Here is a 19368-nt window from a genome sequence, read left to right on the forward strand (position 1 = left end):
GATGGCGTCTGAACTAAAATACACACGAAACGAACCTTCATATTATCTACCCCATGCTCTGTAAACTGTTTATTTTAGACTTTTGGTAGTTAGGATAAATGTTTTACATTATTATAAATCAAATATGAGAATTTGAGTCAAATTGGTGACCACGAATTTGACAGCTAGTGCCCCTTCAAGGGACTTACTAAACTAGTTGGTTTAATGAATGGGTTAAACAGGTACCATGCAAAGATTAAAAATGTTTATTTTTACAGGGCACATCATTTCAATATTGAAGTCTGTAATAAGGTATATTAAATTCATCATTTACACTTTATTTTTACCATCACAATTTGGTTGACCATTATAGAATGTTTATTTCACAAATGTTTATAGACATACTTCCGCAACTGCAAAACGCCGCATATACCAAGTGGTCAATATCAATCATGCATGTAATTTGCTCTATGGGATATTTGCAGAATTTCAACGGAGGCAATTTCTTGGCATGGTCAACATTCAACTCAAAAGCTATAACCAAACCGATAAGCAGACTTATCCAGAAGGGAGAAAGTTACGATACTGTTGCCAGGTCGTTTAAGATGGCATATCTGGTATAAATATTGATTCATACACCAAGGGTCTTTGCATTCTAAATCCAGCTGTTATCACGATACGGGATATATGTTCTTCTACTTCTTCCAGTAAGCGGCCACCATCAACTGGTTGACTATCCTGCCACATTTATGGAGTGTGCGCATGAATAAAATTTTAAATTTAACAAAATCAAAAACTAGGTGAAATTTATATGTACACATCAGTTGCAAATAAAAACATGTCAATTTAATTTACTGACGGAGCTGAGCCTTAAAAGATTCCGGACTCGGGGCTGAGACATTACAGTTGGGCAAGGTGTTCCACCCTTTATTGTTCTAGGATAGAACAACTCCTTCCAAACTGTTGTTTTGCCAAAAGGGCCAAGTGAGCTTTTCCCATCACTTGGCGCCCGTCGTCGTCGTCGTCCGTCGTCGTCGTCCGTTGTCGTTAACTTTTACAAAAATCTTCTCCTCTGAAACTACTGGGCCAAATTTAACCAAACTTGGCCACAATCATCATTGGGGTATCTAGTTTAAAAAATGTGTGGGGTGACCCGGCCAACCAACCAAGATGGGCCCCATGGCTAAAAATATAACATAGGGGTAAATGCAGTTTTTGGCTTATAACTCAAAAACCAAAGCATTTAGAGCAAATCTGACATGGGGTAGAATTGTTTATCAGGTCAAGATCTATCTGGCTGTAAATTTTCAGATGAATCGGACAACCCGTTGTTAGGTTGCTGTCCCTGAATTGGTAATTTTAAGGAAATTTTGCTGTTTTTAGCTCACCTGGCCGAAAGTCCAAGTGAGCTTTTCTCATCACTTGGCGTCCGGCGTCTGTCGTCTTCCGTCGTCGTCGTTGTCCTGCGTTAACTTTTACAAAAATCTTCTCCTCTGAAACTACTGGGCCAAATTTAACCAAACTTGGCCACAATCATCATTGGGGTATCTAGTTTAAAAAATGTGTCCGGTGACCCGGCCAACCAACCAAGATGGTCGCCATGGCTAAAAATAGAACATAGGGGTAAAATGCAGTTTTTGGCTTATAACTCAAAAACCAAAGCATTAAGAGCAAATCCGACATGGGGTAATATTGTTCATCAGGTCAAGATCTATCTGCCCTGAAATTTTCAGATGAATCGGACATTCGGTTGTTTGGTTGCTGCCCCTGAAATGGTAATTTTAAGGAAATTTTGCAGTTTTTGGTTTATTATCTTGAATATTATTATAGATAGAGATAAACTGTAAACAGCAATAATGTTCAGCAAAGTAAGATCTACAAATAAGTCAACATGACCAAAATGGTCAGTTGACCACTTTAGGAGTTATTGCCCTTTATAGTCAATTTTTAACCATTTTTCGTAAATCTTAGTAATCTTAGAAAAATTTTCTCCTCTGAAACTACTGGGCCAAATTTAACCAAACTTAGCCATAATCATCATTGGGGTATCTAGTTAAAAAAAATGTGTCCGGTAACTCGGCCAACAAACCAAGATGGCCGCCATGGCTAAAAATAGAACATGGGGGTAAAATGCAGTTTTTGGCTTATAACTCAAAAACCAAAGCATTAAGAGCAAATCTGACAGGAAGTAAAATTGTTGATCAGGTCATAATCTATCTGCCCTGGAATTTTCAGATGAATCGGATAATCGGTTGTTAGGTTGCTGCCCTTGAAATGGTAATTTTGAGGAAATTTTGCTGTTTTTTTGTTATTATCTTGAATATTATTATAGATAGAGATAAACTGTAAACACCAATAATGTACAGCAAAGTAAGAACTAAAAATAAGTCAGTATGACCAAAATAGTCAATTGACCCCCTAAGGAGTAATTGCCCTTCATAGTCAATTTTTAACAGTTTTCTTAAAATTTGAAGATTTTCAATAACATTTTCCACAGAAAGTACTGTTATAGATAGAGATAATTGTAAGCAGCAAGAATGTTTAGTAAAGTAAGATCTACAAACACATCACCATCACCAAAACACAATTTTGTCATGAATCCATCTGTGTCCAATGTTTAATATTCACATAGACCAAGGTGAGCGACACAGGCTCTTTAGAGCCTCTAGTTGGTTATTATCTTGAATATTATTATAGATAGAGATAAACTATAAATAGCAATGATGTTCAGCAAGGTAAGATTTACAAATAAGTCAACATGACCAAATGGTCAGTTGACCCTTTTAGGAGTTATTGCCCTTTATAGTCAATTTTTAACCATTTTTCGTAAATCTTAGTAATCTTTTAGAAAAATCTTCTCCTCTGAAACTACTGGGCCAAATTAAACCAAACTTGACCACAATCATCATTAGGGTATCTAGTTTAAAAAATGTGTGGCATGACCAGGCCAACCAACCAAGATGGCCGCCATGGCTAAAAATAGAACATAGGGGTAAAATGCAGTTTTTGACTTATAACTCAAAAACCAAAGCATTTAGAGCAAATCTGACATGTGTAAAATTGTTTATCAGGTCAAGATCTATCTGCCCTGAAATTTTCAGATGAGTCAGACAACCCCTTGTTAGGTTGCTGCCCCTGAATTGGTAATTTAAGGAAATTTTGCTGTTTTTAGTTATTATCTTGAATATTATTATAGATAGAGATAAATTGTAAATAGCAATAATGTTCAGCAAAGTAAGATTTACAAATAAGTCAACCTGACCAAAATGGTCAGTTGACCCCTTTAGGAGTTATTGCCCTTTATAGTCAATTTTTAACCATTTTTCGTAAATCTTAGTAATCTTTTAGAAAAATCTTCTCCTCTGAAACTACTGGGCCAAATTAAACCAAACTTGGCCACAATCATCATTGGGGTATTTAGTTTAAAAATGTATCCAGTGACTCGGCCAACCAACCAAGATGGCTGCCATGGCTAAAAATAGAACATAGGGGTAAAATGCAGTTTTTGGCTTATAACTCAAAAACCAAAGCATTTAGAGCAAATTTGACAGGAGATGAAATTGTTTATTAGGTAAAGATCTGTCTGCCCTAAAATTTTAAGATGAATCTGATAATTGATTGTTAGGTTGCTGCCCCTGAATTGGTAATTTTAAGGAAATTTTGCCGTTTTTTTGTTATTATTTTGAATATTATTATAGATAGAGATAAACTGTAAACAGCAATAATGTACAGCAAAGTAAGACCTAAAAATAAGTCAACGTGACCAAAATGGTCAATTAACCCCCTAAGGAGTTATTGCCCTTTATAGTCAATTTTTAACAATTTTCATAAAATTTGTAAATTTTCACTAGCATTTTCACTGAAACTACTGGGCCAAGTTCATTAAAGATAGAGATAATTGTAACCATCAAGAATGTTTAGTAAAGTAAGATCTACAAACATATCACCATCACCAAAACACAATTTTGTCATGTGTCCTTTGTTTAATATTCACATACACCAAGGTGAGCGACACAGGCTCTTTAGAGCCTCTAGTTCGTTGTTATTACTGGAAGGACGTTCATCTGGTTTATTCTCATATAACATTTGATAATGGCATGATACTAAACCCATAAGTTAACGGGAGGGATTGTGTTTGATTTTCATATGAAGACATAATCGGCGTTCAATCAGTTTAATTGAGGTCTGGAGCTGGTACGAGTTACTCACGGCTAGAGTCCTTTGTTTATTTCATAGGTACATGTGGAAAGGACCATTTGTTTTGCCTTCCTCCTTTTTCCCAAAATCGGTTAATATTTTGTTTTCAATTCAATATTATTTTGGCGTTTTTCGGTATTATAATCTTGGACGTAAATAGATCAGTGAACGCTGTGAAAAGTTGACTTGGAATTGATAGTAAATAGCAAATACAAGTTATTTGTATTATATGTATGTTCTTATAATACAAATGATCCGTTTCCTAAGTACCTATGAATATTGTTACACATAAATTGCTGTATTTTGCATAACCTTTCGGAATTTCAATAAACTCTTCAACTTCGATTTTTTTCATCTTTATTATTCTAGCGTCATTGGTGTGTCTCGGGTCTGTTTAAACTTTATTCTAACATGATAGGATTGCACAATAATTCAATAAACGAAGTATTAGATGATGAAATGTCAATACTAGAACATATTATAAATACATAAATATGGTATAATAGATATAAGTTATGCGATTTAGTAGACATTTAACATACATTTTTCAGGATTTTACTCATTTTCTCAAGTGGGGCGAGTTTGCGGGAATAAATTTAACGGGAATTATCCATTTTTATACGACCGCAAAAATTTTAATTTTTTGGTCGTATATTGCTATCACGTTGGCGTCGTCGTCTGCGTCGTCGTCGTTGTCGTCGTCGTCCGAATACTTTTAGTTTTCGCACTCTAACTTTAGTAAAAGTGAATAGAAATCGATGAAATTTTGACACAAGGTTTATGACCACAAAAGGAAGGTTGGGATTGATTTTGGGAGTTTTGGTCCCAACATTTTAGGAATTAGGGGCCAAAAAGGGCCCAAATAAGCATTTTCTTGGTTTTCGCACTATAACTTTAGTAAAAGTGAATAGAAATCTATGAAATTTTGACACAAGGTTTATGACCACAAAAGGAAGGTTGGGATTGATTTTGGGAGTTTTGGTTCCAACAGTTTAGGAATTAAGGGCCAAAAAAGGGCCCAAATAAGCATTATTCTTGGTTTTTGCACCATAACTTTAGTATAAGTAAATAGAAATCTATGAAATTTAAACACAAGGTTTATGACCATAAAAGGAAGGTTGGGTTTGATTTTGGGAGTTTTGGTCCTAACAGTTTAGGAATAAGGGGCCCAAAGGGTCCAAAATTGAACTTTGTGTGATTTCATCAAAAATTGAATAATTGGGGTTCTTTGATATGCCGAATCTAACTATGTATGTAGATTCTTAATTTTTGGTCCCGTTTTCAAATTGGTCTACATTAAGGTCCAAAGGGTCCAAAATTAAACTTAGTTTGATTTTAACAAAAATTAAATCCTTGGGGTTCTTTGATATGCTGAATCTAAAAATGTACTTAGATTTTTAATTATTGGCCTAGTTTTCAAGTTAGTCCAAATTGGGGTCCAAAATTAAACTTTGGTTGTTTTCATCAAAAATTGAATAATTGGGGTTCTTTGATATGCCAAATATAAATGTGTATGTAGATTCTTAATTTTTGGTCCAGTTTTCAAATTGGTCTACATTAAGGTCCAAAGGGTCCAAAATTAAACTAAGTTTGATTTTAACAAAAATTAAATTCTTGGGCTTATTTGATATGCTTTATCTAAATATGTACTTTGATTTTTGATTATGGGCCCAGTTTTCAAGTTGGTCCAAATCAGGATTCCATATCAAGTATTGTGCAATAGCAAGAAATTTTCAATTGCACAGTATTGCACAATAGCAAGAAATATCTAATTGCACAATATTGTGCAATAGCAATTAATTTTCAATTGGAGTTATCTTTCTTTGTATAGAATAGTAGTTGATAATATATGTTGGAAATTTGCCAGACATGACTATGATGTCATTTTCTATTTTTATTTGCCAATAACTTTATGTAAATAACTTCATTGGAAATTTGCCAATATAAAATGTTGCTGATGAAGCTTTTTTTCCTTATCTTATCTAAAATGTTTTTGGATAATGTATGTTGGACATTTGCCAGACATGACTATGATGTCATTTTCTATTTTTATTTGCCAATAACTTTATGTAAATAACTTCATTGGAAATTTGCCAATATAAAATGTTGCTGATGAAGTTTTTTTTATTGTTTTATACAATAAACAATGTATATTCACTTTTACTACCAACCAATCTTTACCATTCAGTGATAACAAACACTTTATTTTACATTTTAATATTTTATGATGTATTTAAAAGAGTAGTTATTGTTGCAAACTCCATTAGAAATTTGAATTAATATCAGTTTTGCAAAAAGGGAAGCGGGGATGTGAAAAAAAAGGGGGGGTTTAAATTTTTCTCATTTCAGATTTCATAAATAAAAAGAAAATTTCTTCAAACATTTTTTTGAGAGGATTAATATTCAACAGCATAGTGAATTGCTCAAAGGCAAAAAAAAACTTTTAAGTTCATTAGACCACATTCATTCTGTGTCAGAAACCTATGCTGTGTCAACTATTTAATTTTAGATTTAAAAAGTTTGAAGAAGAAATCTTTAATTGATTTGTAAAATCTTGACATTTGTTTTGTGTAAAAAAAAACCCATGTAATGTCAAAAATTTGATCACAATCCAAATTCAGAGCTGTATCACGCTTGAATGTTTTGTCCATACTTGCCCCAACTGTTCAGGGTTCGACCTCTGCGGTCGTATAAAGCTGCGCCCTGCGGAGCACCTGGTTAGAACTTGAAGTGACGCTTTTTTTAAATGGGGCGAGTTGATATTATGGCGAGTTGTCATATTCCATTCCGTTGAAGTTATAGTCATTTATGCGTTTGAGAAAAGGGAACACTATATGAGTTTACTAAACTCTACTTTGACAAGACTATGGCTGCTTCTGGCATTGTCAGATTTGGCAGACGATTTTCTAAACATTTATTGTCAACAGGCCTGAAGGAACCTAATAAAATAACAGAAAATGGGCACTATATAGCAAGAACATTCTTTACAAAATGTACAGACCAAGGTGATTTTTTATAAGTACATTTATCAACATGTTAAAGTTAGAGTGTCAGATTTGCCCTTGACAGTTCTCAGTTAAGTATTAAGTCATTTAACTGTCTGACATGATTTTGAATGATTTATTTATGTTAAAAAAAACCGAAAGTGTAATTCAGTACAAAGCTGGAAATAATGTGGAATAGCCCCCGTTTTGAAAAGGTCAAGCCAGTATGTATACTAGCTCACAAGCTACATGTACCACTAGACCTACATCAATAATGGCAATACACCGTCCATAACCCTATTTGTCCGCCATTACATGGCACAGGTTCCCATAAAATTTTGATGTCACAATATAATATATCAGACGCCACAATGAAAAAGTGATTGTTGTAAGACGTCAATAGTTCAAGTGGGACAGATTCTTAGGTCAGCTGGGAAAAGCGATAAGATGTATAATCATGTCTATCACAGTATCAGTATCAAAGCAGGTTAGTGAGGATTCTAATAGAAAGAAAAAAAGACTCGGCAGGTTCATATCATTTACATTCAACGTTTTTTATCGGATATTATTTTTTTACTAATACTACATAATCATTGTACTATCAATACACCCAGGGGTAGAAATAAGAAAAGACCATTGACTTGCCCAAAGGGCAAGTCAATATCTAGATTAACTTGCCCTTGTATCTGTTAACTTGCCCGACTAATGCGGACGGCAAAGCCGTCCGCGTTGACGAGCATAGCTCGTCGCACTTACGGCGAGGGGTCTGGGGGCCGCTTAAGGCTCCCAGAAGCTCTGGGGTAAATGGTGCCAAATCCTGCATTCTAGACCTCTCCTGGCAGATGATTTCAAGTTTCTATACACCCTTTTTTAAACAAAAACTTTTACTTTTACAAAAAAAAGTGACAAAAAAATTTCAGATGTACATGTAGAAACTGACCCAATTGTCAAATTTCCTGTAAAAAATGTGCTTACATCCACTTTGTTTGAACTTCCTTTCACGATTAGTAGCGGAAATCCCCGAGCAGGTGCGACTGAACATTCTAAAACGACGGCGCTCATTGGCTTACGCATAGGAATTGACCAATAGAATTATTCGGGACAAACTACGATGTTTACGATTTTCCTGGCATGCGCATATGAAATAAATAAAGACGGCGAAAATAGTAATACAATAATACACAGTTGTACATCGTACAAAATTACGTCTGACATAGTTATACAAATATTTTATTGGCACAAATTCATTAACAATAAATGGTTAAGACCTATTGCATATATTATTATATTAATTGACATGATAGAATGAAACACAAACACAAAATTTCAACTTGCCCGGCGGACAACTATGTGATGAGATTCACTTGCCCGCTGCAGATTTTACTTGCCTCGGGCAAGCGGGATAGCGCTTATTTCGAACCCTGTACACCTAATCGCTATTTATTCCATTCCGGATAAGTTCTAAAATTACTCAACTTTTTCATCCAGTTGAAACTATCTGGGACCCTGTTTAAACAATGCACCATGCAAGATACTTTTTAATGAGTAAAATTGAGAATGGAAATGGGGAATGTGTCAAAGAGACAACAACCCGACCAAATAAAAAACAACAGCAGAAGGTCACCAACAGGTCTTCAATGTAGCGAGAAATTCCCGCACCCGGAGGCGTCCTTCAGCTGGCCCCTAAACAAATATATACTAGTTCAGTGATAATGAACGCCATACTAATTTCCAAATTGTACACAAGAAACTAAAATTAAAATAATACAAGACTAACAAAGGCCAGAGGCTCCTGACTTGGGACAGGCGCAAAAATGCGGCGGGGTTAAACATGTTTGTGAGATCTCAACCCTCCCCCTATACCTCTAACCAATGTAGAAAAGTAAACGCATAACAATACGTACATTAAAATTCAGTTAAACTACCGTAAATACTTCATACAAAATATTTTTTTACTTCAATTTGAATTTCGAAAAAAGTGGATCACACTCTATCAAAGTTTTTTAATGGTCGCTTTCTAAAGTTTTTCCACCCTCAGCTCACTACTGATGACCTCTATTTTTCGGCGGCATGACCCAAACAGGAAGTTGTGTAAATGACTGTTTTTCCCGGATTGGACTAAATAGCGATAAGGTGTATGTTGAACCGCAGTCTTATAAAATCTGTCTTTTTTTCTCGTAGCAAAGATTTAAATTAATAATCCACTGCCAAAACAAATAAAATTATTAGGAACAACCTAAATATGAATGAAAGTAACTTCTTACCGCATTAATATATAGTTTAAAATAATGTTCCTAATCCATCACTTTTATCATGCGTTTATCCTCAGTTAACAAACAATTTTTTCATGCCATTTTATTTCAAATATATGTGCCGATTCTTCATGTTCTTTATTTTAAGGATTTCGTGAACAAAACAAATTTGATAATATTTATAATCAGTATTGTACAACGTACGAAAACACGACCAATTACTGTAATAGTGTCATGCAATAATTAATATATCCTTAAAAAGTGTTGAGAGAATACGAATGGGGTTTACAAAATAGAGAGCAATCGGCAAAAAACATAAAGATAAAAAAATATCATTGGTTCTTTTTTTTTTTAAGATGAAACATTCTGTATGCCCCCCCCCCCCCCCCCCAAGAAAATAAACTGTTAAGTATAAGAACATGTCCAAAATACAGTTATAATGTATCAACAGATTAGTAAAAAATATGTTTAAACATAAATTATAGGTCTAAATTAAAATATTGTTTGTTTGCCCTTTACCGACCGACCCTATGAATTCATTCTGACTGAAAATCTTTTATTTGTATTTCCCGGCAATATTTTATTTTATTTTATTTTTTTCTTCGTTCCTACCGAAAATAATCTTATATTTGTATTTACCGCTCAAAACTTTTTTTAACGGAATCCTCGGGTTTTATCTTCCCCGTACAGTGTTTAGTCCATTTGGTATCACTAGAGCGTTTGACACGAACACGTGCATTTAGAGATTCAAAGCATTGGTTTGAAATCGATGTTGAAAGTTTTGAAATCATGACGAACATTGCCCTGTGTGTCTTTATGCTTGAAGAGCAGGGTTCATTAAAAATAAGTTTGTCCAAAACAAAATTATCAACGTGTGTACAAAATATTTTGTAAACGGACGTTGTATCTTATGTAGGGAGGACTTTGCTGATCAGGAGATCAGGATGATAATGATGCCTTCGACCAGCTTTGACATATTATTTATGAGGGCCCTCATGGGGTTTTTGATTATGTGATTACTTGGCTGTTTTTTTAATGATTATTTGATTATTAAGCCAAATATTTCATGATTATTTGATTACCTAGGACTGTATTTTTAGTTTATGATTATTTGATTACTAAAGATAAGCAAATATTTAATGATTATGTGATTATATTGGCAAAAAAATGGTGATTATGTGATTACTAGGACCCCCCATGAGGGGCCTCATTTATATCTGACATGAACCAAAAGGCCTGTAAAGGGGAGAGTAATTGGCAGTAAAATCGCCAAGTTTTTCCTTATAGACCATTTATAAAGGCAATGTAAAATATGTGACAAGTGAGTTTCAAGTCTTGAAGCTTTTTTATAGGAAACACCGGCCCACAGGAAAATTTAAACACTCGAGGGTTGAAAGTAAAATAAGACAAATGCTTAGTTCTAGCTCTTCTAACTGGTTGCAAAACGATGATGGCGGGAAATGGACTACCGGGCAGTGGCTTTATATTCTAATCAAATTTTCTTTTTATTTCACAGATATGGCTCTGGTATTCTAAGTCAGGGACTTTCCATAAGTATAGAAAGTCCCTGTTTAAGTTCAAATTTTGATAAAATTGTTAGTATGTGAATAAAACATGCTATAGGTTGCACATTGTAAATACAGCTGATTCACAAACCATGCTAGGGAGAGATAGATAATTAATATTTTTGTCATACTGGTTACCAGATATGATCTCTCATGTTTCATCTCCTAGAGACATGATTTGGGATTGGTCACCATATACCGTCAAATTGAAATATGTGGAAAATCTAAGGTCGAGGTAAGGGTACGTAGTATAGACTTTTAGTGTAAGTTAAAACTCTTAAAAGTTCCAGGCATATAAACATTGAAAATATGCCACATAGTCCTATATTTTTATATTTGAAGAAAAAAGGTAGCAGTGCATATGCATTAACTTCACTTTCTATATTTTTTTCTAAACCTCCTAGGATTACAGGCCTCTACAATAACCTTTTTTTCAACTTGTGCAATAGGACAAGTACATACCAAAACTTACTTGTCCAAATGGAATTGTAACTTGTCCGAAAAATAAAAACCTTTATATTATCTTTTTTTGCATTTTAGATTGATTCAATGAACGAAATAGTTAAAACAATAGAACATAATTTGATTTATATCTTTTTATATCCTTTTCAAAAATATGAGTCGAGAAACAACTGAATCTGTCATGTCTAGTCACAGGACTTAGGTTCTATTTTTCATCAATGCCAAAGTCTCATGAGACTCTGCACATCAGGTACAGTTTGGTAGGCCTGTTAGTCTACACTCATTTGGGGTGCAGCTTGGTCTTTTATGTTGATAAAAAATTGATTATTATGATTAATGCCTTACTACAATCAGCTTTGTTTTTAATATATTAAAATGTTTATTCAAACACAATCAAATATTGTTTTGTCTAAATATGATCAAAAATGATTTATGAATTTTATGGTCAATAATTTTTATTTTTTTTATGCCCCACCTACGATAGTAGATGGGCATTATGTTTTCTGGTCTGTGCCTCCGTTCGTCCGTCCGTCCGTCCGTTCAGGTTAAAGTTTTTGGTCAAGGTAGTTTTTGATGAAGCTGAAGTCCAATGAACTTCAAACTCAGTACACTTGTTGCTTATGATATGATCTTTCTAATTTTAATGCCAAATTAGACTTTTGACCCCAATTTCACGGTCCACTGAACATAGAAAATGAAAGGGGGAGTTTCAGGTTAAAGTTTTTGGTCAAGGTAGTTTTTGATGAAGCTGAAGTCCAATCAACTTGAAACTTAGTACACTTGTTGCTTATGATATGATCTTTCTAATTTTAATGCCAAATTAGACTTTTGACCCCAATTTCACGGTCCACTGAACATAGAAAATGAAAGTGGGAGTTTCAGGTTAAAGTTTTTGGTCAAACTACTGGGCCAAATTAATCCAAACTTGGCCACAATCATCTTTTGGGTATCTTGTTTTAAAAATGTGTCCGGTGACCCGTCCATCCAACCGAGAGGCCGCCACGGCTAAAAATAGAACATAGGGGTAAAATGCAGTTTTTGGCTTATAACTCAAAAACCAAAGCATTTAGAGCAAATCTGACGGGGTTAAATTGTTTATCAGGTCAAAATCTATCTGCCCTGAAATTTTCAGATGAATCGGACAACCCATTGTTAGGTTGCTGCCCCTGAATTGGTAATTTTAAGGAAATTTTGTTGTTTTTGGTTATTATCTTGAATATTATTATAGATAGAGATAAACTGTAAACAGCAATAATGTACAGCAAAGTAAGACCTAAAAATAAGTCAACATGACCAAAATGGTCAATTGACCCCCTAAGGAGTTATTGCCCTTTATAGTCAATTTTTAACAATTTTCATAAAATTTGTAAATGTTTACTAACATTTTCCACTGAAACTACTGGGCCAAGTTCATTATAGATAGAGATCATTGTAAGCAGCAAGCATGTTCAGTACAAACACATCACCATCACCAAAACACAATTTTGTCATGAATCCATCTGCGTCCTTCACTGTCCTTTGTATAATATTCACATAGACCAAGGTGAGCGACACAGGCTCTTTATATTTTAGAGCCTCTTGTTTTATTACAAAATACTTATAGAATCACATTTTACTGTTTATTGATTTACATTTGACCCCAGACTCTGCATATGACGGGTGAGCTATGCATTAACTGTATTAAAGGGTTATTGCATGAATATTGTCCCAAGTAGAATTTTATATTGCACGAGCTTGCGAGTGCAATATATGTTCTACGAGGGACAATATTCCCCAATATTTATGATTTGTTGCACGCTAACTTTTGGTTACTTTCTGTGGAAAATATTATATTGCTATGCAATAAAACTATATATTGTATTAAGATGTTAATAATATTCATTTATACAATCATCCTTTACTTTTTGAATACAAATGGTCGCCTCTAAAGGGTTAAGAAACATTTGATGATAAGCTTCCTTTTCTCTTGATGAGGAAATTAGACATGTTAGAATTAATTTACATCATTTCATTATTTATTATCATCTTAAAGTCAAAACAAAATTCGTTTTCCAAGGAATATTCTGAAATATGTACAACTGATTAACATTCGGAGAGATCTGCGGAACTTCTCGTACTTGACCTGCTTGACAACTTGAAATGAGGAGTAAATGGATGGTTCTCATAAGACTGCTGTTCAACATTGATAGTAAAAAAAAAATATCCGATAAAAAACGTTGAATATATTTTTATGATATGAACCTGCAGAGTTTTATATTATAGGACTATTTCACATCCCCAAATAATTGGGTATTAAATTCCAATGGGGACTAACTGTGCACCACTTATTGCGGACTTGTTTTTGTATTGTTATGAGTTACACTTTATGACTAAAATTAGTAAAGACCCATCGAAACAACATTTCATATAAAAATTTAACAATACTTTTAGATTTTTGGATGATATATTGGCTCTCATTAATGACGACTTCAGTATGTATACTATAGAAATTTATCCTGTTGAACTTACTTTAAATAAAGCTATTACTAACAATGACCACTGCCCTTTCCTCGATCTTGATATATCTATATCATTAACGGGAAGCTTAATACAAAAATTTATGATAAAAGAGATGATTCCTATTGTTAATTATCCATTTTTAGATGGTGATGTTCCCTTGTCACCATCTTATGGTGTTTTAAGTATCTCAACTTGTACAATTCTATTGTGTATGTAACAACTATTAGATTTTAGTGAGAGAAATTTATGTATTACTGAAAAATTATTACACCAGGGTTTTTCAATATCACAAACTAGTCAAAACATTTACTAAATTTTATCATCGGTATAAGGAAATCATTCGTAAATATAACTCAACATGCAGACATCTTGTACGTTCAGGTATTTCACATCCAATCTTTTATGGTAATATTCTTTACAAAGCACAAAAATGTCAGTATTCACCTCAAAAGCTAACAAAACCTTTAAACTGACTTTTTATTAAGAAGGGATATAGTTAGGCCAAAAAAAAATATATGTCTGTTTCCTGCTGCCAAGGCAAATTAATCAGGGTCGGTAGGTCAGGATTATTTTTTTTATTATTATTTTTGCACTCCCTGTCAGATTTGCAGTCGGTTAAATGTCATGTTTGGTTAGGGTCCTGTACCCCAAAATGATTTAATCCCTTTAAAGAAGCTTTAATTGAATAATCCTCCCGGTGCCGACATTTTTTAAACCTTAATTGTAGCACATTTGTGCTGGGAGCAGCCATTTTGATTGTTTGGGCATAGTAAGATACGGATCTGGATCGAACCGGAAACAAAATTTTCAGGAACCGGAAACGATTTTTTTTCCGGATTTGAATAAAAAGATCTAGGGTCGGGGGGTTTGAGTCAGGGTCGGTCGGGAAACAGGAAACAGACATATATTTTTTTTGGGCCTTACAACACTGTTGTTATTTTGGCTTTAATATTGATTCACTTATAGGGTCTTTGCATCAGATTTAAACACATTAATTCTAATACCAGTTGTTGGCGAGTCAGGAGCCTCTGGCCTTTGTTAGTCTTGTAGGATTTTTAATTTTATTTTCTTGTGTATAATTCAGAGTTTAGTATGACATCCATTATCACTGAACTAGTATACATATTTGTTTAGAGGCCAGCTGAAGGACGCCTCCAGGTGTGGGAGTTTCTTGCTTCATTGAAGACCCATTGGTGGCCTTCGGCTGTTGTCTGCTCTATGGTCGTGGTTGTTGTCGCTTTGACACATTCCCCATTACCGGTACCATTTTCAATTTTATTTGTTTGTTCCTCAAAGCTTTACATCATAAAATAGCCATAGATATTTTCGATTATTTAGAACAACAAATTTAAAGCATTTAAAGGATTTTATCACTATGTGTATCCCCAATAATTCAGGATAGTTAGCAGGTTTGGGGCCCTTAGATCTACCACTGTCTATAATGGCCTGCAAAAATTAATGACAAGAAATAATTTATGTTACTATTTGCCAAATATATATCAAGACAGATTTTGTAGGAATCAATAATACAGTTTTCTATTGGTACCTTTACTTATCATGCTTATTGTGACCTACAAAATTTTACTTTAAACTTTCAAATTATGTCTTATTTAAGTGAAGCATCTTGATTCTTTGTACTATATTTGTCTCATTGCTCTGTATACATTGTTTTATTTGTATTGGACAAATTTATATGAGTAAAAAATTAATAATTGAACACAGCCATGATAGATGTAGCAATGATAAATTGAATACACATTTTACAAGTTTCTTACTCATTTGGACACATTATGTTTATCATCATTTTGAAACTTTGGTTAATTTTGTTTATAAGCATGATAAGTATTGTCCTAAAAATGTTGTCTATATAGTATTGTTTATACAGTGTTCCTGTTTGAATGGTTTTATATACTAGTCATTTTTGTGGACCTCTTAAGCTTGCTGTTCAGTGTGAGCCTAGGCTCCGTGTTGAATACTGTACTTTGACCTATAATGCTTTACTTTTACAAATTGTGACTTGGATGGAGAGTTGTCTCATTGGCACTCATACCACATCTTCATATATCTATTGTCTATACAGTTATGTCTATACAGTATTGTTTACTGTAAATTCTGAAATTATTGCTTGCATTTTTTATTGCGATTTTGATTTTTGCGATATATAGTATTTTCTATTCTATAGATATGATATTATCTATACAGTATTGTGATGGCTCTGTACAGCATTTTTTTCACAGAAGTAGATACAACACACTATTGTATCTGAATAAATAATTTTGATGAAAATGTCTACTACAGCAAGCTATTATCTTTTTCAGCATCAACACCAGTTTTGATGCCTGCTCTATCTCCTACAATGTCAGAAGGAACTATTGTCAAATGGCTGAAAAAGGAAGGTAAATCTTTTAAAACAAAGAGAATCTACCAGTATACAGACATGTAATACATTCAAAGGAAATAAATTATGTTAAAAATGTTTTAGGTAGATTGTCTAATGTGGACAGGTATGGTGATTGGTCTTCAAATCCATTAAATCTTTTACAACTATGGTAGGTTTAATATTTAGACCTCAAAATAGAAAGAAGAGTTTGAGCTAGGGTTTCATATTGGACCTAATGCTAATGGTATAATAACGAGATTTGGAAAATGTAGGAATTCTTCCTTTTACTTACATGTATTAAAACTACAACAACCCACCATTTTCTGAACCTAGCAATGTAAGCCTTTGTAAAGTTGTAGGTTAATGGTTTAATCCATTGCTGGCACAGTGGTAATTATGCCCCACCTACGATAGTAGAGGGGCATTATGTTTTCTGGTCTGTGCGTCCGTTCGTTCGTCCGTCCGTCCGTCCGTCCGTCCGTCCGTCTGTCCCGCTTCAGGTTAAAGTTTTTGGTCGAGGTAGTTTTTGATGAAGTTGAAGTCCAATCAACTTCAAACTTGGTACACATGTTCCCTATGATATGATCTTTCTAATTTTAATGCCAAATTAGAGATTTTACCCCAATTTCACGGTCCACTGAACATAGAAAATAATAGTGCGAGTGAGGTTAAAGTTTTTGGTCAAGGTAGTTTTTGATGAAGTTGAAGTCCAATCAACTTGAAACTTAGTACACATGTTCCTTATGATATGATCTTTCTAATTTTAAAGCCAAATTAAACTTTTGACCCCAATTTCACGGTCCACTGGACATAGAAAATGAAAGTGCATGTTTCAGGTTAAAGTTTTTGGTCAAGGTAGTTTTTGATGAAGTTGAAGTCCAATCAACTTGAAACTTAGTACACATGTTCCTTATGATATGATCTTTCTAATTTTAAAGCCAAATTAAACTTTTGACCCCAATTTCACGGTCCACTGAACATAGAAAATGAAAGTGCATGTTTCAGGTTAAAGTTTTTGGTCAAGGTAGTTTTTGATGAAGTTGAAGTCCAATCAACTTGAAACTTAGTACACATGTTCCTTATGATATGATCTTTCTAATTTTAAAGCCAAATTAAACTTTTGACCCCAATTTACGGTCCACTGAACATAGAAAATGAAAGTGCATGTTTCAGGTTAAAGTTTTTGGTCAAGGTAGTTTTTGATGAAGTTGAAGTCCAATCAACTTCAAACTTAGTACACATGTTCCTTATGATATGATCTTTCTAATTTTAAAGCCAAATTAAACTTTTGACCCCAATTTCACGGTCCACTGAACATAGAAAATGAAAGTGCATGTTTCAGGTTAAAGTTTTTGGTCAAGGTAGTTTTTGATGAAGTTGAAGTCCAATCAACTTGAAACTTAGTACACATGTTCCTTATGATATGATCTTTCTAATTTTAAAGCCAAATTAAACTTTTGACCCCAATTTACGGTCCACTGAACATAGAAAATGAAAGTGCATGTTTCAGGTTAAAGTTTTTGGTCAAGGTAGTTTTTGATGAAGTTGAAGTCCAATCAACTTGAAACTTAGTACACATGTTCCTTATGATATGATCTTTCTAATTTTAAAGCCAAATTAAACTTTTGACCCCAATTTCACGGTCCACTGAACATAGAAAATGAAAGTGCATGTTTCAGGTTAAAGTTTTTGGTCAAGGTAGTTTTTGATGAAGTTGAAGTCCAATCAACTTGAAACTTAGTACACATGTTCCTTATGATATGATCTTTCTAATTTTAAAGCCAAATTAAACTTTTGACCCCAATTTACGGTCCACTGAACATAGAAAATGAAAGTGCATGTTTCAGGTTAAAGTTTTTGGTCAAGGTAGTTTTTGATGAAGTTGAAGTCCAATCAACTTGAAACTTAGTACACATGTTCCTTATGATATGATCTTTCTAATTTTAAAGCCAAATTAAACTTTTGACCCCAATTTACGGTCCACTGAACATAGAAAATGAAAGTGCATGTTTCAGGTTAAAGTTTTTGGTCAAGGTAGTTTTTGATGAAGTTGAAGTCCAATCAACTTGAAACTTAGTACACATGTTCCTTATGATATGATCTTTCTAATTTTAAAGCCAAATTAAACTTTTGACCCCAATTTCACGGTCCACTGAACATAGAAAATGAAAGTGCATGTTTCAGGTTAAAGTTTTTGGTCAAGGTAGTTTTTGATGAAGTTGAAGTCCAATCAACTTGAAACTTAGTACACATGTTCCTTATGATATGATCTTTCTAATTTTAAAGCCAAATTAAACTTTTGACCCCAATTTACGGTCCACTGAACATAGAAAATGAAAGTGCATGTTTCAGGTTAAAGTTTTTGGTCAAGGTAGTTTTTGATGAAGTTGAAGTCCAATCAACTTGAAACTTAGTACACATGTTCCTTATGATATGATCTTTCTAATTTTAATGCCTAATTATATTTTTATGCCCCACCTACGATAGTAGAGGGGCATTATGTTTTCTGGTCTGTGCGTCCGTTCGTTCGTTCGTCCGTCCGTCTGTTCGTTCGTTCGTCTGTTCGTTCGTCCGTCTGTCCCGCTTCAGGTTAAAGTTTTTGGTCAAGGTAGTTTTTGATGAAGTTGAAGTCCAATCAACTTGAAACTTAGTACACATGTTCCTTATGATATGATCTTTCTAATTTTAAAGCCAAATTAAACTTTTGACCCCAATTTCACGGTCCACTGAACATAGAAAATGAAAGTGCATGTTTCAGGTTAAAGTTTTTGGTCAAGGTAGTTTTTGATGAAGTTGAAGTCCAATCAACTTGAAACTTAGTACAAATGTTCCCTATGATATTATCTTTCTAATTTTAATGCCTAATTATATTTTTTATCCAATTTCACGGTCCATTGAACATGGAAAATGATAGTGGGAGTGGGGCATCCGTGTACTTTGGACACATTCTTGTTTATCCAATTTCATGGTCCATTGAACATGGAAAATGATAGTGCGAGTGGGGCATCAGTGTACTTTGGACACATTCTTGTTTTGGAAATGTTTTACTG

General features: G+C 33.9%; 1 protein-coding gene across 1 annotated transcript in view; it reads left to right on the forward strand.

Moving 5' to 3' along the window:
• Positions 1-7013: 7013 nt before the first annotated feature.
• The window catches only part of LOC143083803 (dihydrolipoyllysine-residue acetyltransferase component of pyruvate dehydrogenase complex-like), a 32017-nt gene continuing 19662 nt past the window's right edge, over positions 7014-19368 (forward strand). Inside the window, exons 1-2 of the mRNA XM_076260172.1 lie at positions 7014-7181; positions 16257-16334. Coding sequence (XP_076116287.1) covers positions 7043-7181; positions 16257-16334 — 217 coding nt within the window. The 5' untranslated portion in view covers positions 7014-7042. The remainder of the gene's footprint in view (positions 7182-16256; positions 16335-19368) is intronic.

This window comes from Mytilus galloprovincialis, chromosome 7 (assembly GCF_965363235.1).
Source record: "Mytilus galloprovincialis chromosome 7, xbMytGall1.hap1.1, whole genome shotgun sequence".
In the NCBI taxonomy this organism is placed as follows: domain Eukaryota; kingdom Metazoa; phylum Mollusca; class Bivalvia; order Mytilida; family Mytilidae; genus Mytilus; species Mytilus galloprovincialis.